General features: G+C 46.4%; 1 protein-coding gene across 1 annotated transcript in view; it reads left to right on the plus strand.

Annotated features, from left to right (window-relative positions):
* The first annotated feature begins 22,716 nt into the window (after positions 1–22,716).
* Positions 22,717–26,405, plus strand: part of LOC122938907 (disintegrin and metalloproteinase domain-containing protein 33-like) — a 79,214-nt gene continuing 75,525 nt past the window's right edge. The window contains exon 1 of the mRNA XM_044294778.1: positions 22,717–22,988. Coding sequence (XP_044150713.1) covers positions 22,877–22,988 — 112 coding nt within the window. The 5' untranslated portion in view covers positions 22,717–22,876. The remainder of the gene's footprint in view (positions 22,989–26,405) is intronic.

A 26,405-nucleotide genomic window follows, 5' to 3' on the forward strand; every position in this document is an offset into this window, starting at 1 on the left:
AGCAGACTGTATCACACATGAGAGGCTTAGATACAAGGCTCAGCAGACTGTATCACACATGAGAGGTTAAGGCTACTTTCACACTAGCGTTCTTTGCCTGATCTGGCAGGGTTCAGCAAAAACACTTCCGTTACAATAATACAACCGCCGGCATCAATCGTGATTTGAACGGATCCGGTTGTATTATGTCTTCTATAGCCATGACCGATCCATCATAAACTCCATTGAAAGTCAATGGGGGAAGGATCCGTTTTGCAGCCCATAGACTTCTATTATGATGGAATGAATAATGGAATGCCTCTAAAGGCCCTATCGTCATAGAAGTGCCTTATGGTCCGTGGTGACAGAATCCATAACACTATTCTGATTTTAAATCCAAACAAAGCGTGAACGAATTTCAAAATATGAAATTCGCTTATCTCTAGTTGTAATCCCTAGTGATGTTCAGAGGAGAAGTCTACGATATCACAGTGATCCGGATGTACAGAGGTCAGTTCTGGTGATTCGGTGGTCATCCTCGGTGTTCCGGATGTACAAAGGTCAGTTCTGGTGATTCGGTGGTCATCCTCGGTGATCCGGTTGTACAGAGGTCAGTTCTGGTGATTCGGTGGTCATCCTCGGTGATCCGGATGTACAGAGGTCAGTTCTGGTGATTCGGTGGTCATCCTCGGTGTTCCGGATGTACAAAGGTCAGTTCTGGTGATTCGGTGGTCATCCTCGGTGATCCGGTTGTACAGAGGTCAGTTCTGGTGATTCGGTGGTCATCCTCGGTGATCCGGATGTACAGAGGTCAGTTCTGGTGATTCGGTGGTCATCCTCGGTGTTCCGGATGTACAAAGGTCAGTTCTGGTGATTCGGTGGTCATCCTCGGTGATCCGGTTGTACAGAGGTCAGTTCTGGTGATTCAGTGGTCATCCTTGGTGATCCGGATATACAGAGGTCAGTCCTGGTGATTCGGTGGTCATCCTCGGTGATCCGGATGTACAGAGGTCAGTTCTGGTGATTCGGTGGTCATCCTCGGTGTTCCGGATGTACAGAGGTTAGTTCTGGTGATTCGGTGGTCATCCTCGGTGATCCGGCTGTACAGAGGTCAGTTCTGGTGATTCGGTGGTCATCCTCGGTGATCCAGATGTACAGAGGTCAGTTCTGGTGATTCGGTGGTCATCCTCGGTGATCCGGATGTACAGAGGTCAGTTCTGGTGATTCGGTGGTCATCCTCAGTGATCCGGATGTACAGAGGTTAGTTCTGGTGATTCGGTGGTCATCCTCGGTGATCCGGATATACAGAGGTCAGTCCTGGTGATTCGGTGGTCATCCTCGGTGATCCAGATGTACAGAGGTCAGTTCTGGTGATTCGGTGGTCATCCTCGGTGATCCAGATGTACAGAGGTCAGTTCTGGTGATTCGGTGGTCATCCTCAGTGATCCGGATGTACAGAGGTCAGTTCTGGTGATTCGGTGGTCATCCTTGGTGATCCGGATGTACAGAGGTCAGTTCTGGTGATTCGGTGGTCATCCTCGGTGTTCCGGATGTACAGAGGTCAGTTCTGGTGATTCGGTGGTCATCCTCAGTGATCCGGATGTACAGAGGTCAGTTCTGGTGATTCGGTGGTCATCCTTGGTGATCCGGATGTACAGAGGTCAGTTCTGGTGATTCGGTGGTCATCCTCGGTGTTCCGGATGTACAGAGGTCAGTTCTGGTGATTCGGTGGTCATCCTCGGTGATCCAGATGTACAGAGGTCAGTTCTGGTGATTCGGTGGTCATCCTCGGTGATACGGATGTACAGAGGTCAGTTCTGGTGATTCAGTGGTCATCCTCGGTGATCCGAATGTACAGAGGTCAGTTCTGGTGATTCGGTGGTCATCCTTGGTGATCCGGATGTACAGAGGTCAGTTCTGGTGATTCGGTGGTCATCCTTGGTGATCCGGATGTACAGAGGTCAGTTCTGGTGATTCGGTGGTCATCCCCGATAATCGAGTTGTTCCACGTAATGATCTTTGAGGAAGGAGAATTTTTCTGTGTGTTCCTTATATCCAGATAAATCACGGCCTCTCTCTTTTGAGTTATTAGTCACTTTATGCATCACATTGTCACGGTTCACCCACAAGGGCAGCAGCACAGAGTACTTCAGGAGAGGAGTGTGCTGACTGGGAGGATATGTGATGATGTCACTGAGGACAGGACTGCTGTGACCTCTGTGTGGCATCCACATGAAGGGAGACATTGTGATTGAATCTTCTGTAAACATTTCCTGCCCAGATCCTCAGACATCTGGAATAACAGGATCACATGACTCACCCTCGCCCGCTGCGTCGAAAACATCTGCAGCCACTGTATCTAATCCTATCCTGTGTGATACTGTCTGCTCAGCTGTGTATCTAATCCGAGCATGTGTGATACTGCCTGCTGAGCTGTGTATCTAATCCGAGCATGTGTGATACTGCCTGCTGAGATGTGTAGCTAATCCAAGCATGTGTGATACTGCCTGCTGAGCTGTGTATCTAATGCAAGCATGTGTGATACTGCCTGCTGAGCTGTGTATCTAATCCGAGCATGTGTGATACTGTCCGCTGAGCTGCTGTATCTAATCCTATCCTGTGTTATACTGACTGCTGAGCTGTGTATCTAATCCAAGCATGTGTGATACTGCCTGCTGAGCTCTGTATCTAATCCGAGCATGTGTGATACTGCCTGCTGAGCTGTGTATCTAATCCGAGCATGTGCGATACTGCCTGCTGAGCTGTGTATCTAATCCAAGCATGTGTGATACTGCCTGCTGAGCTGTGTAGGTAATCTAAGCATGTGTGATACTGCCTGCTGAGATGTGTATCTAATCCTATCATATATGATATAATTTGCTGAGCTGTGTATCCGATTCGAGCATGGGTGATACTGTCTGCTGAATTGAGTACCATCTGCTCAGGTACGTGTTAAACCCCACTTGGGTTTCAGTACCCTGTGTGCTCAGGTACGTGTTACACCCCCCCCCCCTTTGGTTTCAGTACCCTGTGTGCTCAGGTACGTGTTGCACCCCCACTTGGGTTTCAGTACCCTGTGTGCTCAGGTACGTGTTACACCCCCACTTGGGTTTCAGTACCCTTTGAGCTCAGGTACGTGTTACACCCCCCCTTGGGTTTCAGTACCCTTTGAGCTCAGGTACGTGTTTCACCCCCCCTTGCGTTTCAGTACCCTGTGTGCTCAGGTACATGTTACACCCCCCCTTTGGTTTCAGTACCCTGTGTGCTCAGGTACGTGTTACACCCCCCCTTTGGTTTCAGTACCCTGTGTGCTCAGGTACGTGTTACACCCCCCCCTTTGGTTTTAGTACCCTGTGTATTCAGGTACGTGTTACACCCCCCCCCTTGGGTTTCAGTACCCTATGTGCTCAGGTACGTGTTACACCCCCCCTTTGGTTTCAGTACCCTGTGTGCTTAGGTACGTGTTGCACCCCCACTTGGGTTTCAGTACCCTGTGTGCTCAGGTACGTGTTACACCCCCCCCTTTGGTTTCAGTACCCTGTGTGCACAGGTACGTGTTGCACCCCCACTTGGGTTTCAGTACCCTGTGTGCTCAGGTATGTGTTGCACCCCCACTTGGGTTTCAGTACCCTGTGTGCTCAGGTACGTGTTACACCCCCACTTGGGTTTCAGTACCCTTTGAGCTCAGGTACGTGTTACACCCCCCCTTGGGTTTCAGTACCCTTTGAGCTCAGGTACGTGTTACACCCCCCCTTGGGTTTCAGTACCCTTTGAGCTCAGGTACGTGTTTCACCCCCCCCCCTTGCGTTTCAGTACCCTGTGTGCTCAGGTACATGTTACACCCCCCCTTTGGTTTCAGTACCCTGTGTGCTCAGGTACGTGTTACACCCCCCCTTTGGTTTTAGTACCCTGTGTACTCAGGTACGTGTTACACCCCCCCTTGGGTTTCAGTACCCTGTGTGCTCAGGTACGTGTTACACCCACCCCCCCCCCCCTTGGGTTTCAGTACCCCGTGTACTCGTTACCTGTATTACACTAATGAAGCACTCGTAGTGCTTCCGTGGGGTTCCGATCTGTGCTTCCGCACCGCATCTCCGGGTTTGCGGACCCATTCAAGTGAATTTGTCCGCATCTGTGATGCGAGGTGCACACGGCCGGTGCCCCGTGTATTGCGGACCCGCCGTATGCGGGCAGCAATACGGTAACGGCCATGTGCATGAGCCCTAAAAGTGAGCGCAGATGTGAGGATGCTCGTCATTGGTCACCGTTCACTTCAGGGGTCACACTTGTCTTCTATTAACCACTGCGCACTCTCCACTCTGATCTGCTGGTGGATCTTGTATAAGTATATGGCCAGTGGAGGGCTGCTGCCCGTAGCTGGAGGATCATCCAGACTGAGGTCACAGTGCAGAGCCCCAGTCTATGTGTACCAGGCATCCATGTGGGACTGGGGTCACTGCCTCGCCCATTACCTATGTCCCAGGAATGGGGAATTCCAGCGAATACAGAAGACTGGGAAATCAATCTGCCAGACTTCTCCTGTGCTGCGCCTCTTTTCTGGAATGTTCTTCCTTGGGCAGTCACCCTTTTTAACAATACCTCAGAGGTCATCACAATACAGATGAAAGGGGTGCGACGCCCCCACGGGGCTGTAACATTCACTTTCTGGGCATAAAAGGAGAGGCAGTTACTGTTGCACACGCATACTGGTTGCAGTCTCTAGAAGAGGTACACAAGCTTGACAGTTGCTCTCATACTTGGTAGGTGAATGCACTTGAGAACAGTTGCAGAAAGTCCAAAATCTCTATTGAGGGCTATTGGTGAAATGTCCTCCAAGACGGCTGACCACTCTTGGTAGACCCTTCCGTGTCACAGTTGGTCTCCTACCACAACCTGCCATTGCTTGGGGAGGTTGCACCAGTTTCTTGTATATGATCCCCTGGTACCTCCGAGGTCTCTGTGACCGGTAAGTCACTACCCATTTCCATAATCATTTAGAGCAGCCTCATTACACACCAACAGCACTGGTGTCTGACCCAGTCTGGTCCCTGTTCACACAGTCCATATGGGCTAATAGCTACATCCAGCTTCATGTGAGAGAAAGTACCAGTTCTGTAGGATCGTGGAAAACGTCTGACTGGGAGCAAGTGCACATGTAATCTGCCTATCTACATCCACTTTGTTGTCATCCTGCTGATTATAATGAGATGACTGTTGACTTTACAGCAGCCATAAAGCGAGATGTTTCTGTTTTTGCTGACATCTAGTGGCCAATATGAAAACTGCATGATTGGATAATCTATATTTGTATGAATAGAATATATAGAAACTTGCTGCAAAAAATATAAAATAAAATACAGTGTGAGCACGTGCTGATACTGAGGATTTATACCCTCACACTGAATTTCTGGACATTTCTTTACAATTTTAAGTCCTTGCACTTTTTTGCATTTTGGATTGTATGCAGGATAAAAGAGAGGAAGACGTGTACGCCGGGCGGGTGATAGATCTGTCACTGTAATTAATGCACTGGATCCTGCTGCACCTGCGTGTGAGAGGGTAAAGCCGACCACGGGCATCCGTACAGGATATTAGTACAATTCTGCTGTGTGTTCTGGGAAACAGTCAGCAGGTCTGATGTCAGACACAGTGAGCTATCCCATTATACATGTGTAGATTAACAGGAAGAGAGCCCTTCCCTATGTATGACTATACAGGGCACTGTTAACGGTCAGTATGTGCCAGTCCGCATGTACAGTTATAGATCCCTCTATAGAGCTACAGATCCCACTGTCCAGTTATAGATCCCTCTATAGAGCTACAGATCCCACAGTCCAGTTATAGATCCCTCTATAGAGCTACAGATCCTACAGTCCAGTTATAGATCCCTCTATAGAGCTACAGATCCCACAGTCCAGTTATAGATCCCTCTATAGACCTACAGATCCCACAGTCCATTTATAGATCCCTCTATAGAGCTACAGATCCCACAGTCCAGTTATAGATCCCTCTATAGACCTACAGATCCCACAGTCCAGTTATAGATCCCTCTATAGAGCTACAGATCCCACAGTCCAGTCATAGATCCCTCTATAGAGCTACAGATCCCACAGTCCAGTTATAGATCCCTCTATAGAGCTACAGATCCCACAGTTCAGTTATAGATCGCTCTATAGACCTAGAGATCCCACAGTCCAGTTATAGATCCCTCTATAGAGCTACAGATCCTACAGTTCAGTTATAGATCCCTCTATAGACCTACAGATCCCACAGTCCAGTTATAGATCCCTCTATAGAGCTACAGAATCCACAGTCCAGTTATAGATCCCTCTATAGACCTACAGATCCCACAGTCCAGTTATAGATCCCTCTATAGAGCTACAGATCCCACAGTCCAGTTATAGATCCCTCTGGAGACCTACAGATCCCACAGTCCAGTTATAGATCCCTCTATAGAGCTACAGATCCCACAGTCCAGTTATAGATCCCTCTATAGAGCTACAGATCCCACAGTCCAGTTATAGATCCCTCTATAGAGCTACAGATCCTACAGTCCAGTTATAGATCCCTCTATAGAGCTACAGATCCCACAGTCCAGTTATAGATCCCTCTATAGAGCTACAGATCCCACAGTCCAGTTATAGATCCCTCTATAGACCTACAGATCCCACAGTCCAGTTATAGATCCCTCTATAGAGCTACAGATCCCACAGTCCAGTTATAGATCCCTCTATAGACCTACAGATCCCACAGTCCAGTTATAGATCCCTCTATAGAGCTACAGATCCCACAGTCCAGTTATAGATCCCTCTATAGACCTACAGATCCCACAGTCCAGTTATAGATCCCTCTATAGAGCTACAGATCCCACAGTCCAGTCATAGATCCCTCTATAGAGCTACAGATCCCACAGTCCAGTTATAGATCCCTCTATAGAGCTACAGATCCCACAGTTCAGTTATAGATCGCTCTATAGACCTAGAGATCCCACAGTCCAGTTATAGATCCCTCTATAGAGCTACAGATCCTACAGTTCAGTTATAGATCCCTCTATAGACCTACAGATCCCACAGTCCAGTTATAGATCCCTCTATAGACCTACAGATCCCACAGTCCAGTTATAGATCCCTCTATAGAGCTACAGATCCCACAGTCCAGTCATAGATCCCTCTATAGAGCTACAGATCCCACAGTCCAGTTATAGATCCCTCTATAGAGCTACAGATCCCACAGTTCAGTTATAGATCCCTCTATAGAGCTACAGAATCCACAGTCCAGTTATAGATCCCTCTATAGACCTACAGATCCCACAGTCCAGTTATAGATCCCTCTATAGAGCTACAGATCCCACAGTCCAGTTATAGATCCCTCTGGAGACCTACAGATCCCACAGTCCAGTTATAGATCCCTCTATAGAGCTACAGATCCCACAGTCCAGTTATAAATCCCTCTATAGAGCTACAGATCCCACAGTCCAGTTATAGATCCCTCTATAGAGCTACAGATCCCACAGTCCAGTTATAGATCGCTCTATAGACCTAGAGATCCCACAGTCCAGTTATAAATCCCTCAGTACCCTAAGTACCCCAGTCCGACACTGTACTATGGGATCTACAGCTCTATACATGGATCTACACTGCCTGTCCCAAAAAAAATCCTCACTTTTTTTTTGGACAGGCAGTGTAGCATATAATGTTCCACCGTAGTGCCAGTATGTATATAAAATCTCCTCCATTCCTCCCCAGTAGTGCAAGTATATATATAAAGTCCTCTGTGCCCCCTCCATAGTAATAAAGTCCTCTGTGCCCCCTCCATAGTAATAAAGTCCTCTGTGCCCCCTCCATAGTAATAAAGCCCTCTGTGCCCCTCCATAGTAATAAAGTCCTCTGTGCCCCCTCCATAGTAATAAAGTCCTCTGTGCCTCCTCCATAGTAATAAAGCCCTCTGTACCCCCTCCATAATAATAAAGTCCTCTGTGCCCCCTCCATAGTAATAAAGCCCTCTGTGCCCCCTCCATAGTAATAAAGTCCTCTGTGCCCCCTCCATAGTAATAAAGTCCTCTGTGCCCCCTCCATAGTAATAACGTCCTATGTGCCCCCTCCATAGTAATAAAGTCCTCTGTGCCCCCTCCATAGTAATAAAGCCCTCTGTGCCCCCTCCATAGTAATAAAGCCCTCTGTGTCCCCTCCATAGTAATAAAGCCCTCTGTGCCCCTCCATAGTAATAAAGCCCTCTGTGCCCCTCCATAGTAATAAAGCCCTCTGTGGCTCCTCCATAGTAATAAAGTCCTCTGTGCCCCCTCCATAGTAATAAAGTCCTCTGTGCCCCCTCCATAGTAATAAAGTCCTCTGTGCCCCCTCCATAGTAATAAAGTCCTCTGTGCCCCCTCCATAGTAATAAAGCCCTCTGTGCCCCTCCATAGTAATAAAGTCCTCTGTGCCCCCTCCATAGTAATAAAGTCCTCTGTGCCCCCTCCATAGTAATAAAGCCCTCTGTACCCCCTCCATAATAATAAAGTCCTCTGTGCCCCCTCCATAGTAATAAGCCCTCTGTGCCCCCTCCATAGTAATAAAGTCCTCTGTGCCCCCTCCATAGTAATAAAGCCCTCTGTGCCCCCTCCATAGTAATAAAGTCCTCTGTGCCCCCTCCATAGTAATAAAGTCCTCTGTGCCCCCTCCATAGTAATAAAGCCCTCTGTGCCCCCTCCATAGTAATAAAGCCCTCTGTGTCCCCTCCATAGTAATAAAGCCCTCTGTGCCCCTCCATAGTAATAAAGCCCTCTGTGCCCCTCCATAGTAATAAAGCCCTCTGTGCCTCCTCCATAGTAATAAAGTCCTCTGTGCCCCCTCCATAGTAATAAAGGCCTCTGTGCCCCCTCCATAGTAATAAAGTCCTCTGTGCCCCCTCCATAGTAATAAAGTCCTCTGTGCCCCCTCCATAGTAATAAAGGCCTCTGTGCTCCCTCCATAGTAATAAAGCCCTCTGTGCCCCCTCCATAGTAATAAAGCCCTCTGTGCCCCCTCCATAGTAATAAAGCCCTCTGTGCCCCCTCCATAGTAATAAAGTCCTCTGTGCCCCCTCCATAGTAATAAAGGCCTCTGTGCTCCCTCCATAGTAATAAAGCCCTCTGTGCCCCCTCTATAGTAATAAGGTCCTCTGTGCCTCCTCCATAGTAATAAAGTCCTCTGTGCCCCCTCCATAGTAATAAAGTCCTCTGTGCCCCCTCCATAGTAATAAAGCCCTCTGTGCTCCCTCCATAGTAATAAAGCCCTCTGTGCCCCCTCCATAGTAATAAAGCCCTCTGTGCCTCCTCCATAGTAATAAAGTCCTCTGTGCCCCCTCCATAGTAATAAAGGCCTCTGTGCCCCTCCATAGTAATAAAGCCCACTGTGCCCCCTCCATAGTAATAAAGTCCTCTGTGCCCCCTCCATAGTAATAAAGCCCTCTGTGCCCCCTCCATAGTAATAAAGTCCTCTGTGCCCCCTCCATAGTAATAAAGTCCTCTGTGCCCCCTCCATAGTAATAAAGCCCTCTGTGCCCCCTCCATAGTAATAAAGCCCTCTGTGCCCCTCCATAGTAATACAGTCCTCTGTGCCCCCTCCATAGTAATAAAGCCCTCTGTGCCCCCTCCATAATAATAAAGTCCTCTGTGCCCCCTCCATAGTAATAAAGCCCTCTGTGCCCCCTCCATAGTAATAAAGCCCTCTGTGCTCCCTCCATAGTAATAAAGTCCTCTGTGCCCCCTCCATAGTAATAAAGGCCTCTGTGCTCCCTCCATAGTAATAAAGCCCTCTGTGCCCCCTCCATAGTAATAAAGCCCTCTGTGCTCCCTCCATAGTAATAAAGCCCTCTGTGCCCCTCCATAGTAATAAAGCCCTCTGTGCCTCCTCCATAGTAATAAAGTCCTCTGTGCCCCCTCCATAGTAATAAAGGCCTCTGTGCCCCTCCATAGTAATAAAGCCCTCTGTGCCCCCTCCATAGTAATAAAGTCCTCTGTGCCCCCTCCATAGTAATAAAGCCCTCTGTGCCCCCTCCATAGTAATAAAGCCCTCTGTGCCCCCTCCATAGTTATAAAGCCCTCTGTGCCCCCTCCATAGTAATAAAGTCCTCTGTGCCCCTCCATAGTAATAAAGCCCTCTGTGTCCCCTCCATAGTAATAAAGCCCTCTGTGTCCCCTCCATAGTAATAAAGCCATCTGTGCCCCCTCCATAGTAATAAAGCCCTCTGTGTCCCCTCCATAGTAATAAAGCCCTCTGTGTCCCCTCCATAGTAATAAGCCCTCTGTGCCCCTCCATAGTAATAAAGCCCTCTGTGCCCCTCCATAGTAATAAAGCCCTCTGTGCCCCCTCCATAGTAATAAAGCCCTCTGTGCCCCTCCATAGTAATAAAGTCCTCTGTGCCCCCTCCATAGTAATAAAGGCCTCTGTGCCCCCTCCATAGTAATAAAGCCCTCTGTGCCCCTCCATAGTAATAAAGGCCTCTGTGCCCCCTCCATAGTAATAAAGTCCTCTGTGCCTCCTCCATAGTAATAAAGCCCTCTGTACCCCCTCCATAATAATAAAGCCCTCTGTGCCCCCTCCATAGTAATAAAGCCCTCTGTGCCCCTCCATAGTAATAAAGCCCTCTGTGCCCCTCCATAGTAATAAAGCCCTCTGTGCCTCCTCCATAGTAATAAAGTCCTCTGTGCCCCTCCATAGTATAAAGGCCTCTGTGCCCCCTCCATAGTAATAAAGTCCTCTGTGCCCCCTCCATAGTAATAAAGGCCTCTGTGCCCCCTCCATAGTAATAAAGCCCTCTGTGCCCCTCCATAGTAATAAAGCCCTCTGTGTCCCCTCCATAGTAATAAAGCCCTCTGTGCCCCCTCCATAGTAATAAAGTCCTCTGTGCCCCCTCCATAGTAATAAAGCCCTCGGTGCCCCCTCCATAGTAATAAAGCCCTCTGTGCCCCCTCCATAGTAATAAAGCCCTCTGTGCCCCCTCCATAGTAATAAAGCCCTATGTGCCCCCTCCATAGTAATAAAGTCCTCTGTGCCCCCTCCATAGTAATAAAGCCCTCTGTGCCTCCTCCATAGTAATAAAGTCCTCTGTGCCCCTCCATAGTAATAAAGCCCTCTGTGCCCCCTCCATAGTAATAAAGCCCTCTGTGCCCCCTCCATAGTAATAAAGTCCTCTGTGCCCCCTCCATAGTAATAAAGCCCTCTGTGTCCCCCTCTATAGTAATAAAGCCCTCTGTGCCCCCTCCATAGTAATAAAGCCCTATGTGCCCCCTCCATAGTAATAAAGTCCTCTGTGCCCCCTCCATAGTAATAAAGCCCTCTGTGCCCCCTCCATAGTAATAAAGCCCTCTGTGCCCCCTCCATAGTAATAAAGTCCTCTGTGCCCCCTCCATAGTAATAAAGCCCTCTGTGCCCCCTCCATAGTAATAAAGCCCTCTGTGCCCCCTCCATAGTAATAAAGTCCTCTGTGCCCCCTCCATAGTAATAAAGTCCTCTGTGCCCCCTCCATAGTAATAAAGCCCTCTGTGTCCCCTCCATAGTAATAAAGTCCTCTGTGCCCCCTCCATAGTAATACAGTCCTCTGTGCCCCCTCCATAGTAATAAAGCCCTCTGTGCCCCCTCCATAATAATAAAGTCCTCTGTGCCCCCTCCATAGTAATAAAGCCCTCTGTGCCCCCTCCATAGTAATAAAGCCCTCTGTGCTCCCTCCATAGTAATAAAGTCCTCTGTGCCCCCTCCATAGTAATAAAGGCCTCTGTGCTCCCTCCATAGTAATAAAGCCCTCTGTGCCCCCTCCATAGTAATAAAGCCCTCTGTGCCCCCTCCATAGTAATAAAGTCCTCTGTGCCCCCTCCATAGTAATAAAGCCCTCTGTGTCCCCTCCATAGTAATAAAGCCCTCTGTGCCCCTCCATAGTAATAAAGTCCTCTGTGCCCCCTCCATAGTAATAAAGTCCTCTGTGCCCCTCCATAGTAATAAAGTCCTCTGTGCCCCCTCCATAGTAATAAAGCCCTCTGTGCCCCCTCCATAGTAATAAACCCCTCTGTGCCCCCTCCATAGTAATAAAGCCATCTGTGCCCCCTCCATAGTAATAAAGCCCTCTGTGTCCCCTCCATAGTAATAAAGCCCTCTGTGTCCCCTCCATAGTAATAAAGTCCTCTGTGCCCCCTCCATAGTAATAAAGTCCTCTGTGCCCCCTCCATAGTAATAAAGTCCTCTGTGCCCCCTCCATAGTAATAAAGCCCTCTGTGCCCCCTCCATAGTAATAAAGCCATCTGTGCCCCCTCCATAGTAATAAAGTCCTCTGTGCCCCCTCCATAGTAATAAAGCCCTCTGTGCCCCCTCCATAGTAATAAAGCCCTCTGTGCCCCCTCCATAGTAATAAAGCCCTCTGTGCCCCCTCCATAGTAATAAAGCCCTCTGTGCCCCCTCTGTATTAAAAACAAAAAACCACAGTACCTCCTCACCTTGTCCCGTTCCTGAAGCTCACAGTCCTCTCTTCCCTGCAGGCACAGATCGCTCGGCAGCACTGTGTAGGCGGAGCTTATGCAGATTTTCGGGTTGCCGGCTCCGCCCACACAGGCTGTCTGCAGACTGAATGGTGGAGCGGGAGAAGTCTTCCTGCTTCACCATTCTGTGCGCTGACGGCCTGAGGGAGGGGAGGAGCGCGGGGAGCTGAGCGGTGAGTGACAGGTCTGCCGCTCCTGTATTGATGGAAGCGCTCATCGCTTCTGGCACCCCCCGAGAGCCGGCACCTGGGGAGTACCGCCCCCCACCTTAACACGCCACTGGGACCCTACACTGCATTGTCCACCCGTTTGCTTCCTCGGACGTTCAGCTGAACAGCAGCACTGAAGCAGGGGGCCACTTAGACAATGGGGGCCCTGACCAATTGCCTAGTTTCCCCCCCCCCCCCCTATCTACAGGATCGGTGATAAATATCAGATTGCTGGTGTCTGACTGCTGGAACACAGTTTAGATCCTGCTCTACAGTTACAGTTCCCCTTCTAAGCTATAGATCCCCTTCTACAGTTATAGATCCCCTTCTAAGCTATAGATCCCACTCTACAGTTATAGATCCTGCTCTGCAGTTACAGATCCCCTTCTAAGCTATAGATCCCCTTCTACAGTTATAGATCCCCTTCTAAGCTATAGATCCCACTCTACAGTTATAGATCCTGCTCTGCAGTTACAGATCCCCTTCTAAGCTATAGATCCCCTTCTACAGTGATAGATCCCTTCTAAGCTATAGATCCTCTTCTACAGTTATAGATCCCCTTCTAAGCTATAGATCCTGCTCTACAGTTATAGATCCCCTTCTAAGCTATAGATCCTGCTCTACAGTTATAGACCCCCTTCTAAGCTATAGATCCCCTTATACAGTTATAGATCCCCTTCTACAGTTAAAGATCCTATTCTACAGTTATAGATCCCCTTCTAAGCTATAGATCCCCTTCTACAGTTATAGATACTGCTCTACAGTTATAGATCCCCTTCTAAGCTATAGATCCCCTTCTACAGTTATAGATCCCCTTCTACAGTTATAGATCCCCTTCTAAGCTATAGATCTCCTTATACAGTTAAAGATCCTACTCTACAGTTATAGATCCCCTTCTAAGCTATAGATCCCCTTCTACAGTTATAGATTCCCTTCTACAGTTATAGATCCCCTTCTAAGCTATAGATCCCCTTCTACAGTTACAGATCCCCTTCTAAACTATAGATCCCACTCTACAGTTATAGATCCTGCTCTGCAGTTATAGATCCCCTTCTAAGCTATAGATCCCCTTCTACAGTTACAGATCCCCTTCTAAGCTATAGATCCCACTCTACAGTTATAGATCCTGGTCTACAGTTAAAGATCCTGCTCTACAGTTATAGATCCCCGTCTAAGCTATAGATCCCCTTCTACAGTCATAGATCCTACTCTACAGTTATAGATCCCCTTCTAAGCTATAGATCCCACTCTACAGTTATAGATCCCCATGTGCATTTATAGAAGTATATGTCACAGTTACTGACAAAGCTACAGACCTATATGTACACTTATAGATCCCTATGTGCAGTTTTAGATCCCTATCTGAAGATATAGATTCCTATATGTAGATATAAATCCCTATGTCCAGTGATAGATCTACATATACACTGCACTCATACATACTATATTCATATATATACAGTACAGACCTATAGTTTGGACACACCTTCTCATTCAAAGAGTTTTCTTTATTTTCATGACTATGAATATTGTAGATTCACACTGAAGGCATCAAAACTATGAATTAACACATGTGGAATTATATACATAACAAAAAAGTGTGAAACAACTGAAAATATGTCATATTCTAGGTTCTTCAAAGTAGCCACCTTTTGCTTTGATTACTGCTTTGCACACTCTTGGCATTCTCTTGATGAGCTTCAAGAGGTAGTCACCTGAAATGGTTTTCACTTCACAGGTGTGCCCTGTCAGGTGTAATAAGTGGGATTTCTTGCCTTATAAATGGGGTTGGGACCATCAGTTGCGTTGTGGAGAAGTCAGGTGGATACACAGCTGATAGTCCTACTGAATAGACCGTTAGAATTTGTATTATGGCAAGAAAAAAGCAGCTAAGTAAAGAAAAACTAGTGGCCATCATTACTTTAAGAAATGAGGGTCAGCCAGTCCGAAAAATTGGGAAAACTTTGAAAGTGTCCCCAAGTGCAGTCACAAAAACCATCAAGCGCTACAAAGAAACTGGCTCACATGCGGACCGCCCCAGGAAAGGAAGACCAAGAGTCACCTCTGCTGCGGAGGATAAGTTCATCCGAGTCACCAGCCTCAGAAATCGCAGGTTAACAGCAGCTCAGATTAGAGACCAGGTCAATGCCACACAGAGTTCTAGCAGCAGACACATCTCTAGAACAACTGTTAAGAGGAGACTGTGTGAATCAGGCCTTCATGGTAGAAGATCTGCTAGGAAACCACTGCTAAGGACAGGCAACAAGCAGAAGAGACTTGTTTGGGCTAAAGAACACAAGGAATGGACATTAGACCAGTGGAAATCTGTGCTTTGGTCTGATGAGTCCAAATTTGAGATCTTTGGTTCCAACCACCGTGTCTTTGTGTGACGCAGAAAAGGTGAACGGATGGACTCTACATGCCTGGTTCCCACCGTGAAGCATGGAGGAGCAGGTGTGATGGTGTGGGGGTGCTTTGCTGGTGACACTGTTGGGGATTTATTCAAAATTGAAGGCATACTGAACCAGCATGGCTACCACAGCATCTTGCAGCGGCATGCTATTCCATCCGGTTTGCGTTTAGTTGGGCCATCATTTATTTTTCAACAGGACAATGACCCCAAACACACCTCCAGGCTGTGTAAGGGCTATTTGACCATGAAGGAGAGTGATGGGGTGCTGCGCCAGATGACCTGGCCTCCACAGTCACCGGACCTGAACTCAATCGAGATGGTTTGGGGTGAGCTGGACCGCAGAGTGAAGGCAAAAGGGCCAACAAGTGCTAAGCATCTCTGGGAACTCCTTCAAGACTGTTGGAAGACCATTTCAGGTGACTACCTCTTGAAGCTCATCAAGAGAATGCCAAGAGTGTGCAAAGCAGTAATCAAAGCAAAAGGTGGCTACTTTGAAGAACCTAGAATATGACATATTTTCAGTTGTTTCACACTTTTTTGTTATGTATATATTTCCACATGTGATAATTCATAGTTTTGATGCCTTCAGTGTGAATCTACAATTGTCATAGTCATGAAAAGAAAGAAAACTCTTTGAACGAGAAGGTGTGTCCAAACTATAGGTCTGTACTGTATACACTGAACTCATACATACACACTACAGTCATACATATACACTGTAATCATACATACTACAATCAGATATACACTGCACTGGAATATACAGACTACAGTCATACATATACACTGTACTAATACAAACACAGTACAGTTATACATACATACTGCCCTCATACATATACACTGCCCTTATACATATACATTGATACATACACACTACAGTGAAACATAAACACTTTAGTCATACATATACACAGAACTCATACATGCACACTACAGTCATACATATACACTGCACAGGTACATACACAATATAGTCATAGATATAAAGAGACAGCACATTCCACATACACACTACATTCATACATACAGACCATATTTATAGATAAAAAACATACAGTACTAATACATCCGCAATGCACTTATACATACACACTGCAGTCATAACTATAAAGGTATACACACTATACTAATTTGTACACACAACATTATCATAGTTATACACTAATACACTGTATGTACAGACAGCGCACTCCTCATACACACACTACACTAATACACTGTATGTACAGACAGCGCACTCCTCATACACACACTACACTAATACACTGTATGTACAGACAGCGCACTCCTCATACACACACTACACTAATACACTGTATGTACAGACAGCGCACTCCTCATACACACACTACACTAATACACTGTATGTACAGACAGCGCACTCCTCATACACACACTACACTAATACACTGTATGTACAGACAGCGCACTCCTCATACACACACTACACTAATACACTGTATGTACAGACAGCGCACTCCTCATACACACACTACACTAATACACTGTATGTACAGACAGCGCACTCCTCATACACACACTACACTAATACACTGTATGCACAGACAGCGCACTCCTCATACACTCACTACACTAATACACTGTATGTACAGACAGCGCACTCCTCATACACACACTACACTAATACACTGTATGCACAGACAGCGCACTCCTCATACACACACTACACTAATACACTGTATGTACAGACAGCGCACTCCTCATACACACACTACACTAATACACTGTATGTACAGACAGCGCACTCCTCATACACACACTACACTAATACACTGTATGTACAGACAGCGCACTCCTCATACACACACTACACTAATACACTGTATGTACAGACAGCGCACTCCTCATACACACACTACACTAATACACTGTATGCACAGACAGCGCACTCCTCATACACACACTACACTAATACACTGTATGTACAGACAGCACACTCCTCATACACACACTACACTAATACACTGTATGTACAGACAGCGCACTCCTCATACACACACTACACTAATACACTGTATGTACAGACAGCGCACTCCTCATACACACACTACACTAATACACTGTATGTACAGACAGCGCACTCCTCATACACACACTACACTAATACACTGTATGTACAGACAGCGCACTCCTCATACACACACTACACTAATACACTGTATGTACAGACAGCGCACTCCTCATACACACACTACACTAATACACTGCATGTACAGACAGCGCACTCCTCATACACACACTACACTAATACACTGCATGTACAGACAGCGCACTCCTCATACACACACTACACTAATACACTGTATGCACAGACAGCGCACTCCTCATACACACACTACACTAATACACTGTATGTACAGACAGCGCACTCCTCATACACACACTACACTAATACACTGCATGTACAGACAGCGCACTCCTCATACACACACTACACTAATACACTGCATGTACAGACAGCGCACTCCTCATACACACACTACACTAATACACTGTATGTACAGACAGCGCACTCCTCATACACACACTACACTAATACACTGTATGTACAGACGGCGCACTCCTCATACACACACTACACTAATACACTGTATGTACAGACAGAGCACTCCTCATACACACACTACACTAATACACTGTATGTACAGACAGCGCACTCCTCATACACACACTACACTAATACACTGTATGTACAGACAGCGCACTCCTCATACATACACACACTACACTAATACACTGTATGTACAGACAGCGCACTCCTCATACACACACTACACTAATACACTGTATGTACAGACAGCGCACTCCTCATACACACACTACACTAATACACTGTATGTACAGACAGCGCACTCCTCATACACACACTACACTAATACACTGTATGTACAGACAGCGCACTCCTCATACACACACTACACTAATACACTGTATGTACAGACAGCGCACTCCTCATACACACACTACACTAATACTCTGTATGTACAGACAGCGCACTCCTCATACACACACTACACTAATACTCTGTATGTACAGACAGCGCACTCCTCATACACACACTACACTAATACACTGTATGTACAGACAGCGCACTCCTCATACACACACTACACTAATACACTGTATGTACAGACAGCGCACTCCTCATACACACACTACACTAATACACTGTATGTACAGACAGCGCACTCCTCATACACACACTACACTAATACACTGTATGTACAGACAGCGCACTCCTCATACACACACTACACTAATACACTGTATGTACAGACAGCGCACTCCTCATACACACACTACACTAATACTCTGTATGTACAGACAGCGCACTCCTCATACACACACTACACTAATACACTGTATGTACAGACAGCGCACTCCTCATACACACACTACACTAATACACTGTATGTACAGACAGCGCACTCCTCATACACACACTACACTAATACACTGTATGTACAGACAGCGCACTCCTCATACACACACTACACTAATACACTGTATGTACAGACAGCGCACTCCTCATACACACACTACACTAATACACTGTATGTACAGACGGCGCACTCCTCATACACACACTACACTAATACACTGTATGTACAGACGGCGCACTCCTCATACACACACTACACTAATACACTGTATGTACAGACGGCGCACTCCTCATACACACACTACACTAATACACTGTATGTACAGACGGCGCACTCCTCATACACACACTACACTAATACACTGTATGTACAGACGGCGCACTTCTCATACACACACTACACTAATACACTGTATGTACAGACGGCGCACTTCTCATACACACACTACACTAATACACTGTATGTACAGACGGCGCACTCCTCATACACACACTACACTAATACACTGTATGTACAGACGGCGCACTCCTCATACACACACTACACTAATACACTGTATGTACAGACAGCGCACTCCTCATACACACACTACACTAATACACTGTATGTACAGACAGCGCACTCCTCATACACACACTACACTAATACACTGTATGTACAGACAGCGCACTCCTCATACACACACTACACTAATACACTGTATGTACAGACAGCGCACTCCTCATACACACACTACACTAATACACTGTATGCACAGACAGCGCACTCCTCATACATACACACACTACACTAATACACTGTATGTACAGACAGCGCACTCCTCATACACACACTACACTAATACACTGTATGTACAGACAGCGCACTCCTCATACACACACTACACTAATACTCTGTATGTACAGACAGCGCACTCCTCATACACACACTACACTAATACACTGTATGTACAGACAACGCACTCCTCATATACACACTACACTAATACACTGTATGTACAGACAGCACACTCCTCATACACACACTACACTAATACACTGTATGTACAGACAGCACACTCCTCATACACACACTACACTAATACACTGTATGTACAGACAACGCACTCCTCATATACACACTACACTAATACACTGTATGTACAGACAGCGCACTCCTCATACACACACTACACTAATACACTGTATGTACAGACAGCACACTCCTCATACACACACTACACTAATACACTGTATGTACAGACAGCGCACTCCTCATACACACACTACACTAATACACTGTATGTACAGACAGCGCACTCCTCATACACACACTACACTAATACACTGTATGTACAGACAGCGCACTCCTCATACACACACTACACTAATACACTGTATGTACAGACAGCGCACTCCTCATACACACACTACACTAATACACTGTATGTACAGACAGCGCACTCCTCATACACACACTACACTAATACACTGTATGCACAGACAGCGCACTCCTCATACATACACACACTACACTAATACACTGTATGTACAGACAGCGCACTCCTCATACACACACTACACTAATACACTGTATGTACAGACAGCGCACTCCTCATACACACACTACACTAATACACTGTATGTACAGACGGCGCACTCCTCATACACACACTACACTAATACACTGTATGTACAGACGGCGCACTCCTCATACACACACTACACTAATACACTGTATGTACAGACAGCGCACTCCTCATACACACACTACACTAATACACTGTATGTACAGACAGCGCACTCCTCATACACACACTACACTAATACACTGTATGTACAGACAGCGCACTCCTCATACACACACTACACTAATACACTGTATGTACAGACAGCGCACTCCTCATACACACACTACACTAATACACTGTATGCACAGACAGCGCACTCCTCATACATACACACTACACTAATACACTGTATGTACAGACAGCGCACTCCTCATACACACACTACACTAATACACTGTATGTACAGACAGCGCACTCCTCATACACACACTACACTAATACTCTGTATGTACAGACAGCGCACTCCTCATACACACACTACACTAATACACTGTATGTACAGACACGCGCACTCCTCATACACACACTACACTAATACACTGTATGTACAGACAGCGCACTCCTCATACACACACTACACTAATACACTGTATGTACAGACAGCGCACTCCTCATACACACACTACACTAATACACTGTATGTACAGACAGCGCACTCCTCATACACACACTACACTAATACACTGTATGTACAGACAGCGCACTCCTCATACACACACTACACTAATACACTGTATGTACAGACGGCGCACTCCTCATACACACACTAATACACTGTATGTACAGACAGCGCACTCCTCATACACACACTACACTAATACACTGTATGCACAGACAGCGCACTCCTCATACACACACTACACTAATACTCTGTATGTACAGACAGCGCACTCCTCATACACACACTACACTAATACACTGTATGTACAGACAGCGCGCTCCTCATACACACACTACACTAATACACTGTATGCACAGACAGCGCACTCCTCATACACACACTACACTAATACACTGTATGCACAGACAGCGCACTCCTCATACACACACTACACTAATACACTGTATGTACAGACAGCGCACTCCTCATACACACACTACACTAATACACTGTATGTACAGACAGCGCACTCCTCATACACACACTACACTAATACACTGTATGCACAGACAGCGCACTCCTCATACACACACTACACTAATACTCTGTATGTACAGACAGCGCGCTCCTCATACACACACTACACTAATACACTGTATGCACAGACAGCGCACTCCTCATACACACACTACACTAATACACTGTATGCACAGACAGCGCACTCCTCATACACACACTACACTAATACACTGTATGTACAGACAGCGCACTCCTCATACACACACTACACTAATACACTGTATGTACAGACAGCACACTCCTCATACACACACTACACTAATACACTGTATGTACAGACAGCGCACTCCTCATACACACACTACACTAATACACTGCATGTACAGACAGCGCACTCCTCATACACACACTACACTAATACACTGTATGTACAGACAGCGCACTCCTCATACACACACTACACTAATACACTGTATGCACAGACAGCGCACTCCTCATACATACACACACTACACTAATACACTGTATGTACAGACAGCACACTCCTCATACACACACTACACTAATACACTGTATGTACAGACAGCGCACTCCTCATACACACACTACACTAATACACTGTATGTACAGACAGCGCACTCCTCATACACACACTACACTAATACACTGTATGTACAGACAGCGCACTCCTCATACACACACTACACTAATACACTGTATGCACAGACAGCGCACTCCTCATACACACACTAATACACTGTATGTACAGACAGCGCACTCCTCATACACACACTACACTAATACACTGTATGCACAGACAGCGCACTCCTCATACACACACTACACTAATACTCTGTATGTACAGACAGCGCACTCCTCATACACACACTACACTAATACACTGTATGTACAGACAGCGCACTCCTCATACACACACTACACTAATACACTGTATGTACAGACAGCGCACTCCTCATACACACACTACACTAATACACTGTATGTACAGACAGCGCACTCCTCATACACACACTACACTAATACACTGTATGTACAGACAGCGCACTCCTCATACACACACTACACTAATACACTGTATGTACAGACAGCGCACTCCTCATACACACACTACACTAATACACTGTATGTACAGACAGCGCACTCCTCATACACACACTAATACACTGTATGTACAGACGGCGCACTCCTCATACACACACTACACTAATACACTGTATGTACAGACAGCGCACTCCTCATACACACACTACAATGTGTATTCGCACTTCCCCCATACGGACAGCAGGGGGCTCATTTCCTGGGGTCTCCTCTATTTGCTGATGATTTGATTAGCTGATGAGGCATGGGCAGGAAATGGGGGATCAGTAACGAGTGACTGGTATCATACCCTGCTGAGCGCTGTAATCTGCTTATCACATCCCCTTAACCCCTGCAGAGCCAGGACCCACCCTGCAGACACTGCCTTACATCTGGAATCTGTGAGGAGGTGCAGGGGCCTGGCCAGCAGAGGGAGGCTGCATGTCACTGGGGGAGGCCGGGGAGGAGGGGAGGACTGAGATATATATAGAGGCCCCTCACTAGCTGGAAGATGAGAGAAGGAGTCACACTCTGACATGAGGACACGCTGGGGAAGTAGTCCGCCGCCTGCAGCTCTATGGCCCTGGATATGGATTTTGTACATTATTCTTGTTATGTCCCCTTTAACCGCCCCACAGAAGACTCTCGGTAAGTAACCCCCTCATCTCTGCTGTTCTCTCATCTTCTGGGCCGGGGACCAGGCACCTTGTACCGCCATCCCCTGTGCTCTTCTATGTCGCATGGTATAGAGAATGACGTTATAATCACCTAATGTTATATCCACTGATACACTGTAACAAAGTCCTGCTGTGATACAGTATAGTCTCATTTAACGCTACAGAGCCCAATGTTTTATCCACCGATACACTGTAACAAAGTCCTGCTGTGATAAAGTATAGTGTCATATAACGCTACAGAGCTTAATGTTATATCCGCCGATACACTGTAACAAAGTCCTGCTGTGATATAGTGTAAAATCTCATATAACGCTACAGAGCTCAATGTTATATCCGCCGATACATTGGAACAAAGTCCTGCTGTGATACAGTGTAAAGTCCCGTATAACGCTACAGAGCTCAATGTTATATCAGCCGATACACTGTAACAAAGCCCTGCTGTGATATAGTGTAAAATCTCATATAAAGGTACAGAGCTTAATACCATATCCACCGATACACTGTAACAAAGTCCTGCTGTGATACAGTATAGTGTTATATACCGTCAGTGAGCTCAATACTATATCCACCGATACACTGTAACAAAGCCCTGCTGTGATACAGTATAATGTTATATACCGTCAGTGAGCTCAATACTATATCCACCAATACACTGTAACAAAGCCCTGCTGTGATACAGTATAGTGTTATATACCGTAAGTGAGCTCAATACTATATCCACCGATACACTGTAACAAAGCCCTGCTGTGATACAGTATAATGTTATATACCGTCAGTGAGCTCAATACTATATCCACCAATACACTGTAACAAAGCCCTGCTGTGATACAGTATAGTGTTATATACCGTAAGTGAGCTCAATACTATATCCATCGATACACTGTAACAAAGCAACTGCAATGATTAAATATTGTCTCATATAACGCTCTAGCACTGGGTTCTATCCAAGATACACAGTAACAAAGTTACTGGAAGGTTAGTGTCCCCTGATACATTGTAACGAGCTGCCAGGATAGAATATAATATACAGTAATGTGACGGAAGAGGGGGCGTCAGCACTGCGCACAACATTTAAAACTGATACATTGTAACAAATCACTGCTGTAATTATCAATAAAGTATAATATAAGAAAACATGTAACAACATCTGCAGCCAATAACACTGCACAAAGTGTATGAAGCACATGGGGATGCGTTACAGTGTGTCAGTCACTGCTCTTGTAGATAGCGGTCATCTAATTACCGATAATGAGATTCCTTGTGTAATTAATATAATTAAGACTAGTCTTTTCCTGTAGAGTGTAAGCTCTTATGGTCAGTGAGGTCCTCTCTCTCTTGTAGAGTGTAAGCTCTTATGGTCGGTGAGGTCCTCTCTCTCTTGTAGAGTGTAAGCTCTTATGGTCAGTGAGGTCCTCTCTCCTGTAGAGTGTAAGCTCTTATGGTCAGTGAGGTCCTCTCTCTCCTGTAGAGTGTAAGCTCTTATGGTCAGTGAGGTCCCCTCTCTCCTGTAGAGTGTAAGCTCTTATGGTCAGTGAGGTCCTCTCTCTCTCTCTTCTGTAGAGTGTAAGCTCTTATGGTCAGTGAGGTCCTCTCTGTCCTGTAGACTGTAAGCTCTTATGGTCAGTGAGGTCCCCTCTCTCCTGTAGAGTGTAAGCTCTTATGGTCAGTGAGGTCCTCTCTCTCTCTCTTCTGTAGACTGTAAGCTCTTATGGTCAGTGAGGTCCTCTCTGTCCTGTAGACTGTAAGCTCTTATGGTCAGTGAGGTCCTCTCTCTCCTGTAGAGTGTAAGCTCTTATGGTCAGTGAGGTCCTCTCTCTCCTGTAGAGTGTAAGCTCTTATGGTCAGTGAGGTCCTCTCTCTCTCTCTCTCTCCTGTAGAGTGTAAGCTCTTATGGTCTGTGAGGTCCTCTCTGTCCTGTAGACTGTAAGCTCTTATGGTCAGTGAGCTCCTCTCTCTCCTGTAGAGTGTAAGCTCTTATGGTCAGTGAGGTCCTCTCTCTCCTGTAGAGTGTAAGCTCTTATGGTCAGTGAGGTCCTCTCTCTTCTGTAGAGTGTAAGCTCTTATGGTCAGTGAGGTCCTCTCTCTCCTGTAGAGTGTAAGCTCTTATGGTCAGTGAGGTCCTCTCTGTCCTGTAGAGTGTAAGCTCTTATGGTCAGTGAGGTCCTCTCTCTCTCTCTCCTGTAGACTGTAAGCTCTTATGGTCAGTGAGGTCCTCTATCTCCTGTAGAGTGTAAGCTCTTATGGTCAGCGGGTCCCCTCTCTCCTGTAGAGTGTAAGCTCTTATGGTCAGTGAGGTCCTCTCTGTCCTGTTGACTGTAAGCTCTTATGGTCAGTGAGGTCCTCTCTCTCCTGTAGAGTGTAAGCTCTTATGGTCAGTGAGGTCCTCTCTCCTGTAGAGTGTAAGCTCTTATGGTCAGTGAGGTCCTCTCTCTTCTGTAGAGTGTAAGCTCTTATGGTCAGTGAGGTCCTTTCTCTCCTGTAGAGTGTAAGCTCTTATGGTCAGTGAGGTCCTCTCTCTCCTGTAGAGTGTAAGCTCTTATGGTCAGTGAGGTCCTCTCTCTCCTGTAGAGTGTAAGCTCTTATGGTCAGTGAGGTCCTCTCTCTCTCCTGTAGAGTGTAAGCTCTTATGGTCAGTGAGGTCCTCTCTCTCCTGTAGAGTGTAAGCTCTTATGGTCAGTGAGGTCCTCTCTCTCCTGTAGAGTGTAAGCTCTTATGGTCAGTGAGCTCCTCTCTCTCCTGTAGAGTGTAAGCTCTTATGGTCAGTGAGGTCCTCTCTCTCTCCTGTAGAGTGTAAGCTCTTATGGTCAGTGAGGTCCTCTCTCTCCTGTAGAGTGTAAGCTCTTATGGTCAGTGAGGTCCTCTCTCTCCTGTAGAGTGTAAGCTCTTATGGTCAGTGAGGTCCTCTCTCTCTCCTGTAGAGTGTAAGCTCTTATGGTCAGTGGGGTCCTCTCTCTCCTGTAGAGTGTAAGCTCTTATGGTCAGTGAGGTCCTCTCTCTCCTGTAGAGTGTAAGCTCTTATGGTCAGTGAGGTCCTCTCTCTCCTGTAGAGTGTAGGCTCTTATGGTCAGTGAGGTCCTCTCTCTCCTGTAGAGTGTAAGCTCTTATGGTCAGCTTGTCGTTTTAAGAATTATAGTAGAGAGGAGATATATTATGGGGACCCTGTGACCATACATGTTGACCTCAGGAATCATCTCCAGTTTAGATGTCCTCCAGGTCTCCTCCACTACTGACACTTGGTAATTTTGGTATTTATGAAGTCTCCATTCTGCTGGGACAGTTTTTCAAGGATAGTTGGATGTGGTCGGATCAGTCCCACCAGGTGGTCATGCTCGCATATAGCCCAGGCTCTGCTGGCTGCGGTGGGGGAAGGGTTAATGAGATGGCTCAT

This window comes from Bufo gargarizans, chromosome 1, assembly GCF_014858855.1.
Source record: "Bufo gargarizans isolate SCDJY-AF-19 chromosome 1, ASM1485885v1, whole genome shotgun sequence".
NCBI lineage: Eukaryota > Metazoa > Chordata > Amphibia > Anura > Bufonidae > Bufo > Bufo gargarizans.